General features: G+C 42.7%; 1 protein-coding gene across 1 annotated transcript in view; it reads left to right on the top strand.

Annotated features, from left to right (window-relative positions):
• Positions 1–10955: 10955 nt before the first annotated feature.
• chrm3b (cholinergic receptor, muscarinic 3b) overlaps positions 10956–25746 on the top strand; it is a 34137-nt gene continuing 19346 nt past the window's right edge. Inside the window, exons 1-2 of the mRNA XM_061706052.1 lie at positions 10956–11037; positions 24644–24708. Of these exons, the coding sequence (XP_061562036.1) occupies positions 24660–24708 (49 nt within the window). The 5' untranslated portion in view covers positions 10956–11037; positions 24644–24659. The remainder of the gene's footprint in view (positions 11038–24643; positions 24709–25746) is intronic.

The following is a 25746-nucleotide window of genomic DNA, read 5'->3' as shown; positions in this document are numbered from 1 at the left end:
GTTTGCATCCATGCCCTTTTTTTATATTAATTTTTTTTTAATTTTTTATTTTGTCCTGTTTGGCTGTTAGGTCAAGCAGAAAAGAGTATCTGTATCCCTTCTATGCCGGAACAGTTTTACTGTGTCACAATGGACCTTTTAAGCTGCCGCCGTAGTTTCTTAGTATTTTATGTTATGTTATTTATATATGGATATTTATTGAGAATCAGAGTCGATCAGTCGAACAGAATAAGGTTTCTAGAGAGGAGTGAGAAAAGACAACAAAAGACAAAGCACTAACTGAAAACAAGATGAGGAATGTAAATAAAGATATACCTAGAAATAATTTACCAAAATTATTTCTATTTGCTAAATGCCAAAATAATCAGACAAGGATTTTTGGGGGGGCAATTTTTCATTACTATCTTCGGAGCTAGAAGTTTACATTAATTTCATTAATATTTGGTACCATTGCCTTGAAACTGTATGACTTCAGTCAAAAATTTTGGATATCCATCCACAAGCTTCTCACAATAATTGGCAGGACTTTTGGTCCATTCCTGTTGACAGAACTGTTGTAACTGAGCCAAGTCTGTAGGCTGACTTGCTTGAACTTTTCAGGTCTGCCGATAAAAAAAAAAAAAATTCACACTTGAACTTCTAAAATCAGTATTTTATCATTTTAAATTGAAAGAATGCGACTTCCATGTTTCCCGCATCTTCTGAGTGTTAACAACACTCAGAAGATACATTTACATTACTGGCATTGAACAACAAATGTTTATTTTAGCATTTCAAGAATACAGATTCGGCATATTATCAGTAATGCGATCGTTACACATCTGATGACTTCCTAACATCCACGATTCCATCGTATCAAATTTCTTTTGTGTGTAAGTCATGCCGTAAAATAGCATGAAAAACGGTTCGCATCTTGAAAGACTTGTAAGTCAGGTCAGTCATCTCTCAAGACATCAATGTATTGATGGTTTAAACCAAAAATATACCGAAAACTATGATGCCTAAACGCTTTGATAATATTTCAAATGTTTCCAAACATTGTTGTACCCTTAAAAAGGCAGTAAATGTTTTTACAGCTGAGCATGCACGTACACAATGTACACCAGCTATACGTAGGTCAAAAACAATAAACGATGGACTTAGCAGAAAATACCGTAGTTGTTTTTAAAGTTGAGGTGGAAATATCTCTGAAAAACTTCAATCGTGGATGTTAGTAAGTCAGCAGAAGTGTAACGATCGCATTACTGATAATACGACGAATCTGTATTCTTGAAATGCTGAAATAAACATTTGTTGTGAAGTGCCAGTAATGTACCATATGCGTTGTTAATACTCAGGAGATTCAGGAAACATGGAAGTGGTATTTTTTCAATTTAAAATGATAAAATAATGATTTTAGAAGTTCAGATGTGAAAAACAATCCTGTCAAAACCCTTAAAACCTCCAATAATGGATGTTAGCAAGTCAGCGTATGTGTACTAATTGCATTCATAAAAACGATGATTCAACCACTCATTTGTTGCTCTACAGTCTGGGTTTAAAACTAAAGGCAAACTGATAATTACTGATTGAGTTTTATTTCATTTATTTATTTTTCATAGAAAACATCAGGAAAATTCAATTCGTTACGTAATACAACTTTTGGATCATACTGTTATCGTCCTATCCCCCGTTTTGAGACCATCTGTTACGTTTAGGTTAAGGCTAAATAGACTGTAAGTATTGCACTAAACTACTCATTTTAAAACATGATATTGATAATAATAATAAAAATCCAGTTAATGGCATAAGTAGCCTTAGCAAGATTTTGAAGTAACTTGGAATTATATTGGCTGTAATGTAATATATGTGGGGGATGGGTTGGAGACCTTGGAATTCCGGAAGCTTATGTATGGAAAATCGCATGACCTCTCTTTCATCCTAAGGGAGGGAGGGTCGCGCGCACGGACGCAACCACGCAGGGACGCAACCACGCACGCACGCACACATGCACGCACACATTGTCCATCACAGCCTCAGAGAGGTACAGCCTCGTCCAAAACAAAAGTCCAGAACGAACTCAATGGATCCCTTACCTTGAGTCAAAAGCGTGCGACTAGACCATAGAGAGACCACCCAGGTGTCATGGGAAAAAGGGGGTTTCGCACAGGAATATAATTAATCTTTCTGCCTCAGTTGATAAACATGGAAATGTTTCAATATTTGTAATAACTATCTTGTAAAGTGAATGGGTTAAATGTTGCAGCAGTAAGTAACTCACACTTCATTCATTTGTAGTGTTGAAATAATGTTATGTAATGTCGTACTTTAGTAAAGTGAGCGGAATAATTGCATCAGGAGTAATGTATATGACTTTGTGTAGTTGTACACTGAAAGTAACAAAAGCGTCACCCGCAATTTGTTAATGAACATGCAAATAACTATGTTTAAATACTGTGACATTCATGCTGTAAAGTACTGCTGTTTCTAAAGGATGACTTCCCGTAAACATAAGTATAGGAATCCCCCGGTGATTTATGACACGCGGTTTTCTATGCTCAACATGGCATGGCAAGAAGCCTCCTGTAATCTTATCGATGCTGATTGGAAATATGATTAATATGCCCCGAATGGAAGAACTGTTGAAGTGCAAGTGTGTGCTCCGTTTACATGTTGCTATATGGATAGACGATGACATCACTGTGGGTTCAGGACTGCAGTCCCCTTGTTGGAGCTTGGGTGGCGCTTTGCGCCCCTCTCGCCCTCTCTCTCTCTCTCTCTCTCTCTCTCTCTCTCTCTCTCTCTCTCCCTCTCTCTCTCTCTCTCTCTTCCCATTAATCAGTACCACCTCGGCCGCACACCTGTTGTCAATCAGCCTTCATCATCGCCTGCATTTAAGCCTACCAGATCCAAGACTCCACTGCCAGAGTATTAACGTTCACCCGTGGTACACCGGCTCGCAACTTATACGTAAGCTACGCTAGTCCTCGCGATATTTCTGACCTCCATGCTCTTCCTTGTCCTGAGTGCTCCTTCCGCGTTCCCCGCCTTGCTGACATCTTCCACCATGCCACCAAGCCATCACGCCACCACCTGCCGCACGCTCCCTGTCTCGACGACCGGCCAGTACGCCTCAAATGGTCCACCTCTGAATCTCTTCTCAATAAACGATCCTCCACAAACTTCTTCAGCCTCCGCCTGTTTCTGGGTCCAGTTAAAAGTAACAGCATGTCTAGATAAGCCTTTAGTGGAGATGAGGTGATATAGTTATGATTGTTTATATGCTTATAAACAGACCACTCTCAGATGTTGTGAGAAAACAGGACTTCACACAGGATGATAATTCATCTTTCTGACACGAATCTTCAGATCTGTGTTGAGAATGTGTGGATATGTGACTGGCAGTGTGTGTGGGGGGGGGGGGGGGGGGGGGGGCGCTTGGACGCCCACTTGAGGTGCTCCCGGCTGGGAGCACCTTGCAGGTGCTCGGGGTGTTTGAACTTTCAAAAGGGGGCCCTCTTGGGGACATGTCTATTGTGTTCGAGGTTCGGAAAAGAGCACAAAGTTAAGTTGCGGCCTGGTTATAACCTGCCAGCCGTAGAAACCTCTATTGCCCGGTTGTTTTATTCTGCTCAAGGTAAAACTTCAATGATTAGGCAACAATTTATTCGAAACTAAAAAGTCAAACAATAAGTTTGGAAATGGTTCAGCGCTGGGCTCTCCACTTGGTTCAGAAAAATGCCCATGGAAAAGAGATCGCATAAGTTCTTGTCCGCTTGTCTTATAGGCAAAGCTGCTTCCCGCTGTGACATCTTGAAGTCGCCGACGAATCCTAGCTTCAGCATAGTGTTTGGGGTCTGTTCGGAAATTCAGTCCGATGCTCCCATCGCGCCCCAAGACCGCGGCACCCAGAGACAGAGCGTGTTCCACTTTATATAACTTTACGACTGAACGTGTTGGCTATGGCTAGGGATGCGTCAGTACAGACTCCATATTGAATGTGTTAGTTTTACTGACATCGAGTGGCACACACACTCTACCAACGCTCTGAGTTACCAAAGGTTCCGGGTTGCGGAGAGCGCACCCAGAGTGAACTTCCCAACGCACCCTATGTTGATATGGTGTGCGTTTGCTGTGTCGGTGCGAGTAAGTGCCATGCAATTATATGTTTATAAGGACATCTGGATATGTATATGTAATGGGATGTATCAAATAAAAGTGTATGTATGCAGTGTTGTGTAAGCGTGCAGCCAGTAATTTCTAACAATTCCCTAACGACGTCAATCATTTCCCTGGGAATTCCAGGGGTTAGGGGCAACATAGCGGTAACCTCATTTCCGGTTAGATTTCCGGCAACAACCGATGCCGTCACATCCGCTGACATCATGTATCCCGCCCTATTTCCACTGACATCACAACAACACTTCCGACAGCAAAACTTCCGGCAACAACAGCCCTTCGCGTCTTGCTGATCATAGTTGTGCAACTGTTCTCATTGTAAGTTTTGAATCATAGTTTTTTTTTTTATGTCACTGCTTTGGACATGTCCGGGCATGTCTTCAGAGGTTGTTGTTTGTTTCATTGGGATAAAAATAAAAAAATAAATAAAAAGAGAGGCCCTCTACTGGTGGAAGAGGGTTATGGCGTTTATTGAGGGGGTCAATACAAGTCTTGGACATGTTCTAAACATATTTAGTCTGGGTAGGTTGAAACATGGAGCGGACCACGTTCCACACCACCATTTCCCGTCACATTTACCGCCTTCTGGTTTCCGTTAGACTTCCGACAAACAACAACACTTCAGGTCGGTGGCGTCACATCCGCTAACGTTACTTACGTCACGTCCGGCAACAAACGATGATGCCATATCCGGGACATCACTTCCAGTTTCCATCAACAGCACTTCCGTCAACAATTGATGACGCCAGTTCCAGTTGGTGACATCACTTCCGGTCATCCATTATTTTGACAGAAGGTGCATTCTATTTTTTCCCCATAACGAAATAAATTTTACTTTAAAAACATTTAATAGTCCCATGACGTCATTTGAATATTAGGTTATGGGCTCAGTTATTACATTTACAAATATGTCTTTATTTTACTAGGCCAATAACGTAATAATCATCCAATAACATAAGAAGTTATATGTCATTGTCCAATAGTTATTACGTTAAAGGTTCAGGACTTTTATGACATTATTGGCCAGTTATTACGTTATGGGCCTATTACATTTTTAAAAAGCCAAATTTATTACGTTAATGGGCCGTTATTACGTTATGGGCTGTTACTACGGTATGCAACAGCTATAGGACCCCAAAATTATGTCCAATCACTAATTTAATACGCTCAAAAAAATCGGTAATTTATTACGCGGTCATTGATTAAAATGGTTCGAATACGGCGCGATGACCATCTTTGTACATTGAAGTCCAGCCTTGCATATAAGAGTCCCCTTTCGGCACTGATCATGAAAAAAAAACTCCATCAACGGTAGCGCCTGTGTTATGTTTGTCTTCCAAAAATATCTTTCAAAAGGTGAGCAATGCATTCACCCCCCCAAAAAAAACAGCCCACAAAACACGTGAGAGGGAATGAATCACTTACCTGAGGTGGCTGGTTCGATTCCAACAACAACAAAAAAAGCCGACACAAATGTATTTAACCACACTATTTTCACTTATTGTCAAAAGAAAGGTGACAGTAATACTACAGGCTTGGTTGTGAGCCAACTGAGTATGTTAACTCGTTGGGGGGAAATCAGACGTGCTTCTGGTGTGTGTCACAGATCAAGTAGGACTTCGGCCGAAATATAACCAGGCCAATATGTGTTAAAAACCATAAAAAAATAAGCCTATACAGAATATATATCTATATTAGTCCAGAGCTATGGAATACGTGCCAATGTTCATTGCATTAAAGGGCTACTTTATGGTCTTTTTTTTCTCCCCCCAGTATGGTCTTCTGCCATAATACAGAACAAGAGTTCGTGTTTTGTGTAAAGCAATGCCTTTGAATATTTGATATATAGCTTCAATTATTCTTATTATTATTATTATTTTACAAAAACAGGAGCTATGTCACAAGAAGTTTGTGTTAAGTAGGTTTTGTTGTATATCTGCGTGTCATTTTCCATCCACTGCATCCTTTTGAAAAGAAAATGGCATCTGATTTTCTATCACTCTGTTTAATAGACATTTAGTTAGTGATAAAGGTGTCATGGTCTGCGTTTTGGTTTGGGTTGTGTTTAGTTTTGTTCCATGTTTGTCGTGTGCTCATTTAGTTATTGTGTCCACCTGTTCTCGTCAACCTACCTTGTGTCGACCAATCAGCTCTCTCCACAGCCACTCGTGTCTTGTGCAGGTGTTCCTCGTTGTCTCGCCAATCTGTGTGCATTTAGTTCCCTGTTTTTTCTTCACTTCTTGTCGGTTCATTGTCATTGTCGCATGTCATTGTGGTAAGTCATTGTCAGGTGTCATTGTCCCTGTCTGTGACGATGTTTTGACACGTGGGTCCTCCACGTTGTTGCGTTGCCTTCCTCTCCTTCGACAACCCTAAACCCTGTGACAAAAGGCACATAAAATATGGATGAAAGTTTGCTATATTCATTCATCCATCCACTGCCACTTCACACTTTGCTGCGTACAGTGAAGCCAGTAACGCATTACTCAAAAAATGTGGTCCGGTGACATCAGAAGTAATCTTACTTCTTATATTAGAGAAGTCAGATTACAGTTCCTTTGATTCATCTGCCAATAGTTCAGGTTTTAGCTCACAAGAACCAGATCTTAATATGCTTTTGAGATTAAAATATGTTATTTCTCCTCAGGCAACAGATATTTATCATTAGCAAACATGCTTGGGAACATGTGGAAAGTAAATAACCAAGACACTTGATTCAGTCACGGTGCATGTCATAAGTGCAGACCATTTTTCAGCATTTGTTTTCATAATAACCACTAAAACACAGGAAACACACTAGATTCTTAACTATCCATAACTAAAATGCACACAACGACTAACTACAATATCGAAAAAAGGCGAAATATTTATAAACGGAGCCGTCTGGGGCGATGACGTTGCGTGACGTGTTGCACGTTTTCCGCACATAGTCAGTCAACTCGTGTACCCAAGCAGCCAGCGGTGCAAACACAATGGACGGTGACGAGGGATTGGCATACTTAAACTGAAATACAACAAGTTTCTCTAAAGAGGACTACTAAGGTTCGTTGTACACTATGCACAAACACACACACACACACCCACACACTCTTTAAAGTGTACTGAGAAAGGTGTGCTTGTCTATATTTAGGTGGCTATTTGGCATGTCAAGTCTGCACGAAGTTGCTCATTTAATGTGGCTTCAACTACGCATTTAAGTTATTTGTTCATGTTGATGACGTCATTCTGTAACTTGTATGGCATACATTACCAAATAATGGGTACGGTTAAGCTAATGCTTTTTTTTAGTACTATGGATAAGTGATATTCCTGCGACTTGACAGCTGGTGGAAGAAACTAAAAAGTTACTTTTTCTAACATAGTTACTTTTGAAATTAAGTAATCAGTAAAGTAAGGTAATTGTGGCAACACTGGCTGCGAACTGCTCCAGTGAGGATTGATCACAGCCTGATTAAGCCTTCAGAACATCTGCAAAAAAAGACATCATTACTGAGACCACCAAACTAGACAGAACCCTGCGCTACCCAGAGCTGTTCAGAGAAATGTCCATCAAAGTTACAAACAGAATCTGTGACAAAGGACAGTTGACGGATTCCATCCCTCACTGAAGACGCATTCAACTTACTGCCAGACCAAACTCTGGCACTGGTTGTACAGTGGCTGCATGTGCCATATCAGGGGATCGGGCAACCTCCATAGGACACCCTAAGGACACCTGCGCTCTCCAAGTCTACAAAGAACCTGTAGATGAATTGGCAAACTCCCACGCACAGTCCAGAATTCTGTTGAGTCCACTGTTGCGCAGCCAGGACAATAACCGCAATACTCATCCTGAATCCGAGGTTGACTTTTCCAATTGACTCTCATCGATAGATTCCCCAAATATACTTACCAGGTAGGCTGAGGGTTGTGATTCCCCTGTAGTTGAAATGCAACCTCCCTTCTTAAAAAGGGGAGCCATCACACCAAGTTTATCACTGTGATGAAGAGGTGTCAACCAAGACATCTACACAACATCCAGAGCCTTCAGGAACATATGCATCAAATACAACCCCAATTCCAATGAAGTTGCGACGTTGTGTTAAACAGAAATAAAAACAGAATACAATGATTTGCAAATCATGTTCAACCTATATTTAATTGATTACGGTACAAAGACAAGATATTTAATGTTCCAACTGATAAACTTTGTTTTTAGCAATTAATCATGAACTTAGAATTTTATGGCTGCACCACATTCCAAAAAAGCTGCGACAGGGTCATGTTTACCACTGTGTTCCGTCACCTTTTCTTTTCACAACATTCAATAAACGTTTGGGAACTGAGGACACTCATTGTTGAAGCTTTGTTGGTGGAATTCTTTCCCATTCTTGCTTGGTGTACAACTTCAGCTGTTCAACGGTCCGGGATCTCCGTTGTCGTATTTTACGCTTCATCATGCGCCACACATTTTCAATGGGAGACAGGTCTGGACTGCAGGCAGGCCAGTCTAGTACCCGCACTCTTTTACTACGAAGCCACGCTGTTGTAATACGTGCAAGAATGTGGTTAGGCATTGTCTTGCTGAAATAAGCAGGGGCGAAAAAGACGTCAATTGGATGGCAGCATATGTTTCTCCAAAACCTGTATGTACCTTTCAGCAGTGATGGTGCCTTCACAGATGTGTGCGTTACCCATGCCATTGGCACTAACACAGCCCTGTACCATCACAGATGCTGGCTTTTGAAATCATTGTATTCTGTTTTTATTTATGTTTAACACAACATCCCAACTTCATTGGAATTGGGGTTGTAAGTTACAAACACAGCTTCCAAAACACTAAATCCTGTTGAACGTCTTTGGAAGAGCTGAAACATGCAGTCTGGAGAAGGCACCCTTCAGACCTGAGACAACTGGAGAGGTTTGTTCGCAACGAATGGTGAGAAATACCTGACAGTTCAAAATATTTTGAGGGGCTCTGGTTTATGCTTCATGAAAAGGAAAAAATGAAGAGTACTGGAACATTATACAAGTGCGTATTATGCAAATGTCTTCTGCTCAATGCTTGGTTATGTATATCTTGAGCAGCTGCTTGAAATTAAGTGTCTGGAATTAGGGATGGTGAGAGAGAGAATAGATGATGCATGGCAAAGATCCCTTAAAAGGATTTCCAGAGCCAACAGGAATAATGAACAGAGATGAGTTGTGTGGGCTTCCTGACCATAGAACTGAATCACAAAGGGCACAGATTCCATGACATGCTTAAAGGGGAAATGCCAGGGGAAGTTCAGAATACACACACCAACGGATGTAGTAAAATAAAATTTAATTACATTTTTTTTTTTTTTTTTAATCACAACTGGGAAGGAAAGATGTTTTGATTGGCAGGTAGAGCACTGAAATGAGGAGAAAGAAAATCATGTGGCCACCATCATCTCCTGAACGATGAATTAAGCAACAAAAAGGAAGCATTTGTCATTTTCTTATATTTCCATCAATACAGTAAAGACTCTCAAAATTCTAATTTAGCTCATTTTTGTTATGCCGCCTTGGGTAAATATGGGTAAATGTCTACCATGCTGAAACACCCACACTTAAAAGTCCTATTTTCAAAAAGCTATTGATGATTTCACATTTTAGGCATTCATAGTAAAGGAAATCCTTATTGACAGAGCAAATGGGGGTTGCCCACCGAAATACACTTCTTGCATGATGGTAAAGACAAAAGTGGTTCATGGTTAAGACATAAACGGCTTCATAAAAATTGTGTGAGTTGCTCAATTTATATGTGTTGCCCTTCAAACTCGACGGTTACAAGCGCTTAAATGATCCTAACTAATTAAACCGATTGCTCTCGTCTTTATACAATTGTAATGACGGTAGAAATATGCAATACTTTCACAAATTCATCCGTATTCATTCATATATCAGAAATTAACACTAATTATTTTGCTGTTTGTGAATGCAAAATGTCCGCCTCATGCTGGCACTTCAGCTCACAGATCCCTGTGGTGTTGTGCAATAACATAACGAGGCTCTCTCCAGCGGCAGTAACGGTAAAGACAGCTTGAGTGACAAAGAAGGATCGTTCGTTAAAGAACCCCGCCCCAAAAAAAGGAACTCTGAAGACGATAAGATGCATTTATGTTAGTTTTCATGGAAAAGGCATTTTAAAAAATGGGAGCATATCCAAAAATGGAATTTGCAGCTTCATAAAACGTGTTGCAAATCATGAAACTTCATTCCGGATACCTAACAGTAAAGACATTTTGGCAATGTTTGAAAAATATGACTTAAGATTTTTTTTTATGACCTTTTAAGGGATAACAACTGGCAACACTTCAAATATTCCATCCTTCCATCCACTTTCTGTACCACTTATCCTCACAAGGGTCGCGGGCGTGCCCATATGAGTAAAATTAATTAATTGTCTTTACCATTATATAGCAAATTATATGAAAATGACCCAATTACATACAAATGCCTCATTATGTTGACTACTTTGACTTGGACCTTGGGAGTAAGGACTGCCGTATAAAGTATTCTTCATTTTCTTGAGATTTCTTTCTTCTGCCGATATGCTGACAGTAAAAGGCATTTAAAGCATATGAGCCCTGTACCTGCTCCCTCACTCGTCACTATGTAAATTCATTTCTTAATATTCCAAATTTCATTTTGACCACCATTTTTTTACGCCAAAGAATGAACTCGACGCTCGGGGAGCTAATTCCTGGTGTTGTCAAGTTGAACGCCTTGAGTTTGCGGTGCATAGATACATTTTAAAAGGTGGAGCTGTCGGCTCCAGTCACACGCAACGCGTGAGCAGTCTGAGCAGCCCAGGAAAGCAACATGCTGCACAAGCAGGGCTGAGTTGCAAGTAGGATATCATACATGTGCCTGGTAAGTCAACGTTTTCCACATTAACACAATTATTATATCAAGTAAAGTATGGGTGAATAATTTGGTGACTTTTGTGATGATGGGGTATAATGTTTATATTGTATTTTATATTTACCATGCATCAATGATGATTGCATTTACTGTGAAACCATTTGACTTGATGAGCTGGGGTATGCTGATGTGAATTGTGTAGTCATCGGAAATGTTGGGTCCTTTAGTTAAAAAACACAAACCGTCCAATAGTCAAACAGAAAGTAAACAAAATGAAAACTGGAAGAAAACAGAAGTAAACAAGAATGAAGGGACATAAGCGTTGAATTTATAAGACCACTGCTGAATTCTATTCAAACATACATTCAACAGTATTTTCAGAATATTGGAAACATATATGAATATTAGTAATATGAATTAAGTACTCTGAGGGTGCTGACTTTTACCCTCCTGCTATGTTGTGGGTCAAATTGACTTGTTTTAAAAAGTTTTTTTTTTTTTTTAGTGGTTTTATTTGATTTGATTTTCAGTATGGAACTTCTGCTTAGCTGAGTAGGTATAATAGGTGTAACATTAGACTTATATTTTTCTTTTGATTTAGCACATTGTAAATAACAGGTATTCTTTTTGAACTGTTTGATATTTTAAAAGGACTCAATGTGTGGATTGATTTTGAATTCTCACCACAATTGAACAAAAATGAACAATTAAACCATGATGATGATGATCAAAAAACCTCCTTGACCGAGAAAAAAAACTGTGGTTGTGCTCACATGGTTATGTTTGTTTCCTCTCCTAAAGTTCTTTAACCCTCCTGTTATGTCAAATTGACCCATTTTCAAAGTAAAAACAAATAAAATTGAATAAAATTTTCAATATGATACTTCTGCTTGTCTTAATGAGTGTAATTAACATTAAAAAATGGTTAATTGCACAGAAATTTTAAATGTGCATTTTATTATTGAAAATAAGTAAATTATTCTCCTTGAACCACGATCTGTAAGAGGAAATTCACAACATATTGATTGAATGGTTGGTAATGGAGTTAATAGTGAGATATGAACAACGCTTATTGGATTTTATGTGACGGTTGGTAACCAAATGGTATTAGACTGGACCGAAAAGCCGACGGAGACAAAGGAAGCAGTTGGAAGGGGATTTATTGAGGATAGCGCGAGGTCGAGAGTTCCAAGGCATGGCTCCAAAGGTACAGGGAGCATGCAGGAGACTGGAGGGTGAACAGGTAAGTAAGTGAGTTTGGCAAAGTGGTTGGGGTGGGTCAGGAGGTGATTAGTGCTCGTGAGAGAGAGAAAAGAGGAAGAAAGTGCCACCCATGCTCCGCAGAGGAACTACAGGGCACAGATCATCACTGTACACCCCCCAACCCCGCCGCCGCTCAATGGACGCCTCCCAGCATCCTCCCAGGCTTCCCAGGGTGGGCCGCATAAAAATCCCTGATGAGAGTCATCCAGGATGAGCTTACAAGATATCCAGGAACTTTCCTCCGGCCCATAACCCCTCCATCCATGAGGAACTGAAACGCCCTTACCCCCGCGCATCCAGGATGCGTGATGCTGTCAAGGCAGGATGGGAGTTGATGACACGGGGGGCCGTAGGGGGTACGGCTGGAGAGCTAAGAGCACTGGAGGCTTGAGCAGAGAAACATGTAACGTGGGATGGATCCTGAGGGACTGGGGTAACTTTAACTGTACAGAGGTGGGATTGATGACTTTGGTAACCGGGAAAGGTCCACTAAACAGTGGCGCGAGCTTATGTGATTCTGTTTGGAGAGGGAGGTCATAGAAGGAGAGCCACAACATCTGTCCCACCATGTATGTAGGAAAGCGATGAAGATCAGCCAACCACTTGGTCCTTTCGACCAAATGAGTAAGAGCTGCCCTGACGTCCTTTCAAATTGTTCGGATCCGCCGCAGGTGCTCCCTCACTGAAGGAACCGCCACCGGAATGCTCCTGCTCCTTAAACAGAGGGGGTTGGAAACCATAGCATGCCATGAAGGGAGACATAGCTGTGGCGGTGGTGGTGAAGGAGTTATGGGCATAGTCAACCCACTGGAGATAGGTGCTCCAGGAGGCTGGATTGCGTGCGGCAACGCAACGAAGAGCAGACTCCAGATTTTGATTTGCCCGCTCGGTCTGGCCGTTGGACCTCGGTCCGAGACAATGTCTATGGGTATTCCGTGAAGTTTGAACGCGTGAAGGACGAGATGGTTAGCGGTCTTAAGAGCAGAGGGTAACTTGGGAAGGGGTAGGTAGTGGACACACTTGGAAAAGCAATCTATGATGGTAAGAATGACGGTGTTACCTTTCGAGGGGTGTAGGCTGGTAATGAAGTCCAAGGCAAATCCAGCAGACCAGCTGGGGGCTGATGTGAGGCTTTTCCCCGGGCACAGACGGAGCAGGCTAGGAAAAACTCCCGGATGTCTTTCGCTAGGCTGGGCCACCAGAGTTCTTGCTGGAGGAATTGGAGGGTTCGGGTGATTCTATAATTACAGGTGAGTTTGGAGCAGAAACCCCACTGAAATGCCTTAACCACTCATTCAATGCAAGATGGCGCCTACCAGTGTGGTCGCCTCGGTAACGCGCTCTCTAGTATTCCATCCATCCATCCATTTTCTGAGCCGCTTCTCCTCACTAGGGTCGCGGGCGTGCTGGAGCCTATTCCAGCTGTCATCGGGCAGGAGGCGGGGTACACCCTGAACTGGTTGCCAGCCAATCGCAGGCCAGATAGAAACAAACAACCATTCGCACTCACAGTCATGCCAACGGGCAATTTCGAGTCTCCAATTAATGCATGTTTTTGGGATGTGGGAGGAAACCGGAGTGCCCGGAGAAAACCCACGCAGGCACGGGGAGAACATGCAAACTCCACACAGGCGGGGCTGGGGACTGAACCCTGGTCCTCAGAACTGTGAGACTGACGCTCTAACCAGTCGTCCACCGTGCCGCGCTCTCTAGTATTGTTTTTGTTTTTATGTTTTTCGTCCCTCACTTACACAAGGGGAGACCTGCTAACCATCATGGAGGCTACTCCGGACTTTCTGTCACCAACTTTCGCAAATCCGCTCAGTTTTTTCCTCCGAGTTACTCACCGGAGCGGCGTCCGCGGTTTTCGACGCATGGAGACGGAAAACGGCGCCACAGAGGGAAGCGTGGCGGCATTTAGGTGAAACTCCGCAAGAGAGGATATAGATTGGCGTTCCCGTCGATCCACCTCGCGAATGTACACTCCCTACACAACAAAATGGACGAGCTTCACCTTCTGTTAAAGACCAGTAAAGACTTCGGGCGTTCCGCGGCCATGTGCTTCACAGAGACCTGGCTTTGCGACGCTGTACCCGACGGCGACGTCATGCTTCCCGGCTTTCCTCCCCAAATTCATCGAGCGACATGGAATCATCGGGGAAAACAAAAGGCGGCGGGATATGCTTCTATAGCAACGAAAAATAGTGTACGGACGTCACGGAGCTCAGCACACACTGCAGCCCGCATTTGGAGTCGCTGTTTTTGAACTGTAAACCATTCTACTCGCCACGTGAGATTGCATCATTCATACTGGCTGGAGTCTACATTCCGCCTCAAGCTAACACGAACACCGCATTGCTAACGCTCGCCAAACAAGTCAAGGAAATTGAAAAAAAACACCCGGACTCACCCCTCATTATTCTCAGGGACTTTAACAAAGCTAAACTCAATCACGAACTCCCTAAATACAAGCAGCACATCAACTGTCCTACCAGGGAAAATAATATTTTAGACCACTGCTACACTACGGTAAAAAACGCATACCGTGCTATACCTCGTGCAGCCCTGGGCTCGTCTGATCACTGCTTAATTCACTTAATACCGACGTACAGGCAAGAACTTAAATGCGCGAAGCCTACAGTGAAAACAGTGAAAAAGTGGACCAATGAAGCAAAGATGGAACTTCAAAGCTGTTTAGACTGCACAGACTGGAGTGTCTTTGAAAATTCAGCTGACAGCCTGGATGAATATACGGACACTGTTACATCCTATATCAGTTTCTGTGAAGATCTGTGTGTACCAACAAAATCATTTTGCACATTCAACAACAACAAGCCGTGGTTCACTGCTAAACTTAAGCAGCTTTGCCAAGCTAAGGAGGATGCATATCAGAGCGGGGACAGGGCCCTGTATAATCGAGCTAGAAACCAGCTGACTAAAGAAATTAACATTGCAAAGAGGAACTATGCAGCAAAGTTGGAAAAACAGTTTAGCACAAATGACTCTAAATCAGTCTGGCATGCATTCCAATCGCTGACAAATTACAAGCGACGATCCCCCCAAGGTGAGAACAATAGCACACTAGCCAACGACTTGAATACCTTCTACTGCAGATTTGAAAAGGACAGTTTCAAATATATCGACAGGAAGTGGAGCGGCTGGAGCTGTGGTGAGGCCGACACAACTTGGAGCTGAACACGCTCAAGACTGTAGAGATGATCGTGGACTTCAGGAGGCATCCTTCGCCACAGCTGCCCCTCACGTTGTCCAGCTGCCTTGTGTCAACCGTCGAGACCTTCAAGTTCCTGGGAATTATAGTCTCTCAGGACCTGAAATGGGCGACCAACATCAACTCCGTCCTCAAAAAGGCCCAGCAGAGGATGTGCTTCCTGCGGCTTCTGAGAAAGCACGGCCTGCCACCGGAGCTGCTGAGACAGTTCTACACAGCGGTCATCGAATCAGTCCTGTGTTCTTCCATCACAGTCTGGTTTGGTGCTGCTACAAAAAAGGACAAACTCCGACTGCAACGGACAATCAAAACTGCTGAAAGGATTGTCGGTACACCCCTACCCACCATTAAGGACTTGCACGCTGCCAGAACTAAGACAAGGGCGTGCAAAATCCTCTCTGACCCTCTGCACCCCGGTCACCAGCTCTTCCAGCTCCTTCCCTCAGGTAGGCGCTCCCGATCAATGCAAACTAGAACGAGTAGACATTCCAACAGCTTCTTCCCTCTCGCGATCAACTTCTTAAACACCTAACCTATAATTCCATTACAACAAGCTGGACATTTTTTGACTTGAGTTCGTTGTCACATTTCTGTGGGGCCAATTATGTATTACTCGTGCACTCACTGTAGTTGACTCGCCATACTGCACTATTTGCATATACTGGCCACTCATGCCAGAGTAGCATCTGCTCCATTTGCACACTGATTGAGGAGTATCTGTAACATTTGCACAACCGACATTGTCCCAGATGATCGCACTACTCGTCACTTTAAACCGCATACACTCCTTGAAGTCTCAGCGCCCTTTGCACAATGGTCATTGCACCGGACTATTGCAATATTAGTCATTCGAACTGCTCTAAGTGCTAGAGGACTCTGCATCTTTTTGCACAATTGTCAAAAAAAATAAAAAAATAAATGTACCGGCATTACCAGATAACTAGCAACCCTTTACTGCTCAGTGACAAGTTTTTTTTGTTTTTTTTTGTCAGTGTCTTTATGTCTCCAAAGTGTTCTGTAAGTGGTCTGTTGTCGTACTAGAGCGGCTCCAACTACCGGAGACAAATTCCTTGTGTGTTTTTGGACATACTTGGCAAATAAAGATGATTCTGATTCTGATCTCCCAGATAGCAGCCTTGACAAAACAGGACTCACATGGCATTCGAAATGTCTTATGGGGGTATTGAAGGCTGTTTTCTACTCATCCCCCTTTCTGATGCAGTTGAGGTGATCGGCGTTGCGCAGGTCCAACTTGGTGAAGATCTGAGCGTTGCACAGGGGTTCAAATGAAAGGCCAATGAGGGGCAGCAGGGATTTATTCTTGATGGTGATGTCGTTGAGTCCACGGAAGCATATCCGGCAGTAAGTCGGACTCCTTTCCGGTGAGGGTTGGACTCCAACAAGGCTGCCCTTTGTCACCGATTCTGTACATAACTTTCATGGACAGAATTTCTAGGCGCAGCCGAGCTGTAGAAGGGGTCCGGTTTGGTGGCCTCAGTATTGCATCTCTGCTTTTTGCAGTTGATGTGGTTCTGTTGGCTTCATCAAGCCGTGACCTCCAACTCTCACTGGAGCAGTTCGCAGCTGAGTGTAAAGTGGCTGGGATGAAAATCAGCACCTCCAAATCTGAGACCATGGTCCTCAATTGGAAAAGGGTGGCGTGCCCTCTCCAGGTCGTGGATGAAATCCTGCCCAAAGAGGAGGAGTTCAAGTATCTTGGGGTCTTGTTCCCGAGTGAGGGAAGAATGGAATGGGAGATTGACAGGCGGATCGGTGCAGGATCTGCAGTGATGCGGACTTTGTATCGATCCGTTGTGGGAAAGAAGGAGCTAAGCCAAAAGGCGAAGCTCTTGATTTACCGGTCGATCCACGTTCCTACCCTCACCTATGGTCACGAGCTTTGGGTCGTGACCGAAAGAACAAGATCCCGGATACAAGTGGCCGAAATGAGTTTCCTCCGCAGGGTGTCCGGGCTCTCCCTTAGAGATAGGGTGAGAAGCTCGGTCATCCGGGAGGATCTCAGAGTAGAGCCGCTGCTCCTCCACATCGAGAGGAGCCAGATGAGGTGGCTGGGGCATCTTTGCCGCCAAGCAGATAAAGTGGCAGCAATAATTGGAGTGGCTCCAATTACCGGAGACAAATTCCTTGTGTATTTTTTGGACATACTTGGCAAATAAAGATGATTCTGATTCTGATTAAAACAAATGTGGCATTTGAGATTTGCGCTGATAAATGGGAGGTCTGAAACTTTGGTGCTATTTCAGTCTATCTGTTCAAGTTCCAGCCAAGATTGTTGTTCAACATTAGGATGTAATCATTTAATGAGATACTGTATTTTGCTTCCTAAATTATAGTGTTTGATATTGGGTGCGTTAAGTTTGCTTCTGATGTTGCTCCTTAGTTTGGGGACTATCTGTAAACTATAGCCTTGTGGTAACCTGCATAGAAGCTCTGAAGTGTAAATTACTTAAATTTTGCAACTTCTGTTGCACAAACCTTATCTGTAAATTTATGATGTGATTATGAAAAGCCTCGATTATGAGGACCAGAAGATAGGTTCCACAATTTCCATTTAAATGTATTTGTTTCCAGAGTGAAATTACCCTAAAAACTGATTGAGCTGAATGTCAATGTTTGCATGTTCCGTCAAAAGCCAACATCTTTCATCTGAACTGAAGGTATGATATTTTCCAATTTTTTTACATGTTGGTCCGTCCATCCATCCATTTTCTGTGCCTGTCCTCAAAAGGGTTGTGGGGGAGCTGGCGCCTATGGATATGATGGTTCTGGCTTTAATTAGTACAGCCTGTATTAGTGATGTCATCTTTTCTTTACAGGCTATGCTAATCTATACCATAATCAGCAATGCAATGGAAGCTCCCTGAGTGAATGGAATAGAACATTTTGTTTTTGCTAGCTAAATTAAGATACTAATGGTTTGCTAGGGTGAGCAAGACATACATGATGGTGTATTGTCTGCAATGATTTTCAAAGCAATTCTTCATTATGGTCTCCATAAAGGTTCTGAAGTGTGTACAGTGGACCCCCCCCCCCCCCCCCATATTTGGGCCTTTTATATATATATGTGTGTATTTATATCCATCCATCCATCCATTTTCTGAGCCGCTTATCCTCACTAGGATCGTGGGAGTGCTGGAGCCTATCCCAGCTATTTTCAGGCAGGAGGCGGGGTACCTGAACTGGTTGCCGGCCAATCGCAGGGCACACATAAACAAACAACCATTCACACCTAGGGGCAATTTAGAGACTTCAATAAACCTACCATGCATGTTTTTGGGATGTTGGAGGAAACCGGAGTGCCCGGAGAAAACTATATATATAAATAATACAAATTTTAAAAAAAAAAAAAAATATATATATATATAAACGTGTATATATATGTGTATATTTATATATATTTGTATATTTATACACACATACATATATATATATATGTGTGTGTGTGTGTGTGTGTGTATATACGTGCGTATGTGTATATATATATATATATATATATTCCCTCCTTGAGCCGTCACCTTGTCGTGGTGGAGGGGTTTGTGTGTTCCAGTGATCCTAGGAGCTATGTTGTCTGGGGCTTTATGCCCCTGGCAGGGTCACCCATGACAAACAGGTCCTAGGCGAGGGATCAGACAAAGCACGGCTCAAAGACCCCTAATGATGACGACAAACAATGGACTTCGTTTTCCCTTGCCCGGACGTGGGTCACCGGGGCCCCCCCACCCATGGGTGCAGGGCCGGGCACAGCCGAAAGGGTAACGTGGGTCCCCCTTCCCATGGGCTCACTACCTGTGGGAGGGGCCATATGTGCTTGTTGTGGCGGCAATCCCCGAACCCGTTGGTGGACACCAATGGTGAGGGATGCCGTCATGCTGAAGAAGGAGTCATATTGGGCCTTTTTAGCCTGTGGCACTCCTGAGGCAGCTGATGGGTACCGGCTGGCCAAGTGGAATGCAGCTCTGGTGGTCGCTGAAGCAAAAACTCGGGTATGGGAGGAGTTCGGTGAGGCCATGGAGAAGGACTTCCGGACGGCTTCGAGGAAATTCTGGTCCACCATCCGACGTCTCAAGAGAGGCAAGCAGTGCACCACCAACACTGTGTATAGTGTGGATGGGGCGCTGCTGACCTCGACTCGGGACGTTGTGAGTCGGTGGGGAGAATACTTCGAAGACCTCTTCAATTCCACCGACACACCTTCCCATGAGGCAGCAGAGTGTGGCTTCTCTGAGGCGGGCTCTCCTATCTCTGGGTTTGAGGTCACAGAGGTAGTTAAAAAGCTCCTCGGTGGCAGGGCCCCGGGGGTGGATGATATTCGCCCGGAGTTCCGAAAGGCCCTTGATGTTGTGGGGCTGTCCTGGTTGACACGCCTCTGCAACAACGCGTGGACATCGGGGACAGTGCCTCTGGATTGGCAGACTGGGGTGGTGGTCCCCCTTTTTAAGAAGGTGTGTTCCAACTACAGGGGGATCACACTCCTCAGCCTCCCTGGTAAGGTCTATTCAGGGGTGCTGGAGAGGAGGGTCTGTCGGGAAGTCGAATCTCAGATTCAGGAGGAGCACTGTGGTTTTCGTCCAGTGGACCAGCTCTACACCCTCGGCAGGGTCCTCGAGGGTGCATGGGAGTTCGCCCAACCAGTCTACATGTGCTTTCTGGACTTGGAGAAGGCGTTCGACCGTGTCCCTCGGGGAGTCCTGTGGAGGGTGCTTCGGGAGTATGGGGTACCGAACCCCCTGATACGAGCTGTCCCTGTACGACCGGAGTCAGAGTTGGGTCTGCATATCCGGCAGTAAGTCGGACTCGTACCCAGTGAGGGTTGGACTCCGCCAAGGCTGCCCTTTGTTGCCGATTCTGTTCATAACTTTTATGGACAGAATTTCTAGGCGCAGCCAAGGCGTAGAGGGGGTCCAGTTTGGTGGCCTCAGTATTGCATCTCTGCTTTTTTCTGATGATGTGGTTCTGTTGGCTTCATCAGGCCGTGACCTCCAACTCTCACTGGAGCAGTTCGCAGCCGAGTGTGAAGCGGCTGGGATGAGAATCAGCACCTCCAAATCTGAGACCATGGTCCTCAGTCGTAAATGGGTGGCATGCCCTCTCCAGGTCGGGGATGAGATCCTACCCCAAGTGGAGGCGTTCAAGTATCTTCGGGTTTTGTTCACGAGTGAGGGAAGAATGGAACGGAAGATTGACAGTGCAATGGTGCATCGTCTGCTGTGATGTGGACTTTGTATCAGTCCATTGTGGTAAAGAAGGAGCTAAGCCAAAAGGCGAAGCCCTCAATTTACCAGTCGATCTTCGTTCCTACCCTCACCAATGGTCATGAGCTGTAGGTCGTGACCGAAAGAACAAGAACCCGGATACAAGGGGTATCACAGAGTAGAGCCTCTGCTCCTTCACATCGAGAGGAGCCAGATGAGGTGGCTGAGGCATCTGATTCGGATGCCTCCCGGACGCCTCCCTGGTGAGGTGTTCCGGGCACGTCCCACCGGGAGGAGACCCCGGGGACGACCCAGGACACGCTGGAGAGACTACGTCTTTCGGCTGGCCTGGGAACGCCTCGGGATCCCCCCGGAAGAGCTGGATGAAGTGGATGGGGAGAGGGAAGTCTGGGCGTCCCTGCTACAGCTACCGCCCCTGTACCCGACCTCGTCTAAGCGGTAGAAAATGGATAGATGGATGGGTTTACCTGAATGAAGTGTAGTCCAGCTCTTATCCATCCCTTGTCCATTTTTGGGACATTTTTGGGACTTTGAAGTTTTCCATCAGATTTAGTTAAAATTAAAGGTTAGAGAGCTGAAATGTTTTTTGAAACAGTTTTGAACAAGTTAAAATGAGACTGTGGTGCAATTTTTAAGTTATTGGAAATCGGAGATAAACATTGACTATACACTATTATCTGTTTTGTGGCACCATTGATTCCCATTATAAATCATATTTTTCAATATAGTTTAAATGCTTTTCCTATGAATACTGAACGAATGAAGGTGTATTTACACCCCTAATCCACCAAAAGTCAGAGACCAAATCATTTTTTTTTTTGCACAGCCAAGCTGCTAATCTCCTGATTCTAATCACTTGGACATTACGCCCAGATGACATTTTAAAGTTTAACTTGTTCAGAATTATGTGGCTGCGATTTGCTGGCAGTTCAGGGTGTACCCTGCCTCTCCAGCACAACCATGACTCTAGTGAAGATGTACGGAAAATGGCTGGATGGATGGATGAAAATTTGTGTGAAAAAATTTCAGCCCCCTAACCTTTGATTTGAACTGATTTGTCTTTGGTGTAAAACATCAAAGTCCCTAAAATGGACAAGGGATGAAACAGGGCTGGGCTACAATTCATTCATGTCAACCCCATAAACTCCTTTTAAACAGTTTCGATATGTGCTGTGTGCTGTTTCTACCCCTCGGTGTAAGTAAAGCCTAAGGCACCGACTTCAATGGCTGGATTATGTCCTGGGGAAAAAAAGAAAAAGAAAAACGGATTGGTAGCCCACCAAACATCTTGGTGGATTTTACAGAACTTGGCCATCGTGATCACTTGCTGTAATGAAATCCATGGGCAAACAATTCTGTCAAAAATATGTTTACACAATATTAAGGGCTCCAAATAAGCCCCATAACTTCAAACCTGTAAAATATAAACAGATTTGTCAACCATAACTTGCAACCAGTGTGGTTATTTAAAAATACAATAAAATTGTAAAAAGTCTCTCTTAAGTTGTACCGCGGTATAATTCATATCATTTAGAGTCTCCAATTAATGCATGTTTTCGGGAAGTGGGAAGAAACCGGAGTACCCGGAGAAACCAATTTTTGAAGTTGGGATAATATTCGTCCCCCTGATTGGATACCCTTGTGGCATCCCCTAGGGGTCAGTATTGGGTCCAAAACAATTAATTAATTATATTAAATTGATGGAGTATTTTCAATATACCGAAAACACTGAAATTAGTATAATTTGCAGAACACTATTGAATATTTGTTTTTGTTGTCGGAGAAATCAACTCTGAACCACAAAACATTCCTAATTCTCTGGATTGTTCACTTGTTTTATCACATAAAATTATTGTGTGGAGGTTTGAGGCAATACTGTATTGAAAAATGTTTACTACAATCACTATCCATAATGCAAAAAAGGATACATGAGGATAATTTAAAATATCAATTATACAGATGACACAGACTCCCTATCCTTCAGTATTGTAATGTCACAGAGTACAAATACTTTATTACCATACTTAAGTGGAATGTTCACATATCTGTACCTTACGCTGTTAGTTATATTTCTGGCATATATTTCACTTTTACTCCACTACATTTCCCAAATAAAATGAAAATTTGACTCCGATACATTTCCCCTAAAAGTCTTCCAAAGAAAATTAAAAATAACAAAAAACTAAAGAACTTTTATATTAGAAAATTACTTTTGATACTTAAGTGTCGTAAATGTCTGATTTTTTATTATTTTAATTCTAGCAAAGTTATTTACTTTCAAGATGCTTGTACTTTTACCCAAGTATCGCTTTCAGGTACTTTATTGACACTGCTATTTTTTTTAACAATCAAAAATTCAAGTTCATTGATCTGGTTCATTTTTTTTCAAACAATGCAACGCAATGTCTCCGCATGAACCAGAGTACAGGAAGAAAGAAGGACTTTAAAAACCAAAGCTTTTTCTTTGAAGGTTTTTTTTTTTTTTTTTTGCTACTATTTTCGTATGGTTGTGAATTTGTGGCTGTCTGTGCAAAGACAGGATAGAACATTCAATTCCGACTGACCAGGGTAGAAAGGGTAGGTAGGATTAAAAAAGTGATGCTTCTCCCCACTCAGGAGAAAGAAGGACTTTAACAATCAAAGGTGTATTTATTCATTTTTAAGTATTGTTTGACGACTTTGATTTGTTTGTTTTTACTGTGTACTAGCACATGTTCAAAATAAAGCCTTCATTCATTCAAAACAAATCCAGGACTTTAATATCAATGATTGGTATTTGGTTAGTTAAGAATATATATTTTTCAAAATAAACATGTAGTGGACATGAAAAAAAAATCTACACTCCCCAGTTCAAAGGCCAGGTTTTTGTGATGTAAATGTAAATGAGACCATAACTGTGACATATAACCTCTCAACTCAGTATTTTTGTGTACGAGTCCATCAGTGTGATATATTTTGATGTGGCAATATTTGCCCACTCTTATTTGCAATAACGCTCTACCTACCCTATGGCACATACATATAAAGAAGATGGGAGATTGCTGTCACATGGACTAAAGCTGAGGTTAAGCCAGTACTGTCAGAAATTCATGCAGCTCCTTCAATGTTGCTGTCGGCTTCTTGGCAGCTTCCCTGATCAGTTTTCTTTTCGTCTTTCATCAAGGTCTTGGTAAAGTAACTGCTGTGCCATATTTTCACGACTTGATGATAACTGTTTTTACTGTCTTCCATGATATATTCAATAATGCCTTGGGAATAGTTTTGTACCCTTCTCCTGACAGATATCTCTGGTCTGATATTGTGGAAGCTTTCTCTGGACCACTGTTTTGTGCTACAAGAAGTGACGAGAGAAATGTCAGGAAAAGCGTACTAGGACATCTGAACTTTATTTGGGGGTTAACCAGAGGCACTTTAAATTGTGACATTTGTGTGCTGACTCTCATTTAACATGAGTTTGAATGTGATATGTTAATTCTGAACACATTCACATCCCAGTTATAAGACGATGTGCACATGTGTGCAACCACGGTATGTATCTTTGTTGGTTATTTTTACTTCCCCTCTTAAAAATATTTTTTCTTTCAATTTATTTTTCAATTGAGTTTTACAGGTTATAATTAAGGGTGGAAATTATTTATCTTGGTCTCACTTTTTATATCACAGAAACCTGGCATTAGAACAGGCTTTTTATATCCACTGTATTTTTATTTTGTATTACTTAGTTTTTTTATGTAGTTTATTTTTTTTTTTACATATATTGAATGTATATGTATTTTCTGTTGGTTAATAATGCAATTTCTGAGTCAGATTTTTGTAGATCATTAGATGGATGGATCAAGTTAATCACCCCTTTTGCCTCTTCTAATGTTTTTCTTCTCTCTTCCTTTAGATGCCTGTTGGTCATTATGGATGAAACTTCAAGCTCTGATCGTGCCTTCATACCATCTACTTTTGGTACTGCCTACAACCATTAATATCTTCTTCACAAACTGTTTAACGTTTGGAAAGCTGATAATATTGGTCTGACAGAGAGACGTAGTCCCTCATTGCATGGGTTTACGTTCCAAACGCCCCCTCATTAGACGAAAATCCACAAAGTAGCAGCCATATATTTATTTTATGTGAGGTGGAGGTCTTATTTTCGTTCACTTGGGGTCACCATCCTTACATTTCTTACTGTAGTATCTGTGACTGTGTGTATATGTGTTCCCTCAAAAGGCAGGGCCTGGCCTGCTGAGTGACATCAGAGTCAGTGATTGAGCGTATGGAGTGTGCTGTGGTCACTGATGTAGTGGCGCACTTCGGTGCAGGCAGTGTGCGTTCAGTTCCCACTCAATGACGGTGTGAATGTGAGTGTGAGTGGTTGTCCGTGTCCATATGTGCCCTGCTACTGACTGGCGAACAGTTTAGTGTGTAGTCCGCCTTTCACCCGAAGTCAGCTGGGATGGGCTCCAGCACCCCATGACCCTGAACAGGTGAACAGGTACTGAGAATTGATTGTGCTGGCTGTTAAAGGGCTAACCATTAGCCAGTCTGGGGTTTGAGTTACTCAGCGCAAGTGGTGGCTATCAGCAGCTTGTGAATGAAAGTGCTTATTAGTTGTTGTTTTTTTATCGTTTATTCAAAACAATGATTGAAAGTGCACTGGTGGCTGTGTCTATGCTTGACCACCTGTGGAAGGATTACAATTCATTCTATCCAGTCGTGGTAGGCTCCGGTAAAGTAGCTAACGATTTTACTTTACCATAGATGAGCAGTTTTGTAAGCCAGTTCTGCATTGCAGTAGACGCATTGCACTATATCTTCTTTTTTTAGTGTGATATGATCCCAAACTTTGGACATTCTCTGTACTTTATACATTATTTCCTCCTGCCTCTCACCAGTGCAATTGTGTTTCGCACCAGTACACAAGGTCCCATGTGCCGATTTAGTGGAACCATAAGAACTGTCTTGTTTGATGTCAGGGATAGATTTAAAAAACAAAAATCAAAT

Source organism: Phycodurus eques, chromosome 19 (assembly GCF_024500275.1).
Source record: "Phycodurus eques isolate BA_2022a chromosome 19, UOR_Pequ_1.1, whole genome shotgun sequence".
NCBI classification, from domain to species: domain Eukaryota; kingdom Metazoa; phylum Chordata; class Actinopteri; order Syngnathiformes; family Syngnathidae; genus Phycodurus; species Phycodurus eques.
The sequence above is the reverse complement of the archived record's forward strand: the minus strand, read 5'-3'. Positions and strand labels throughout refer to the sequence as shown.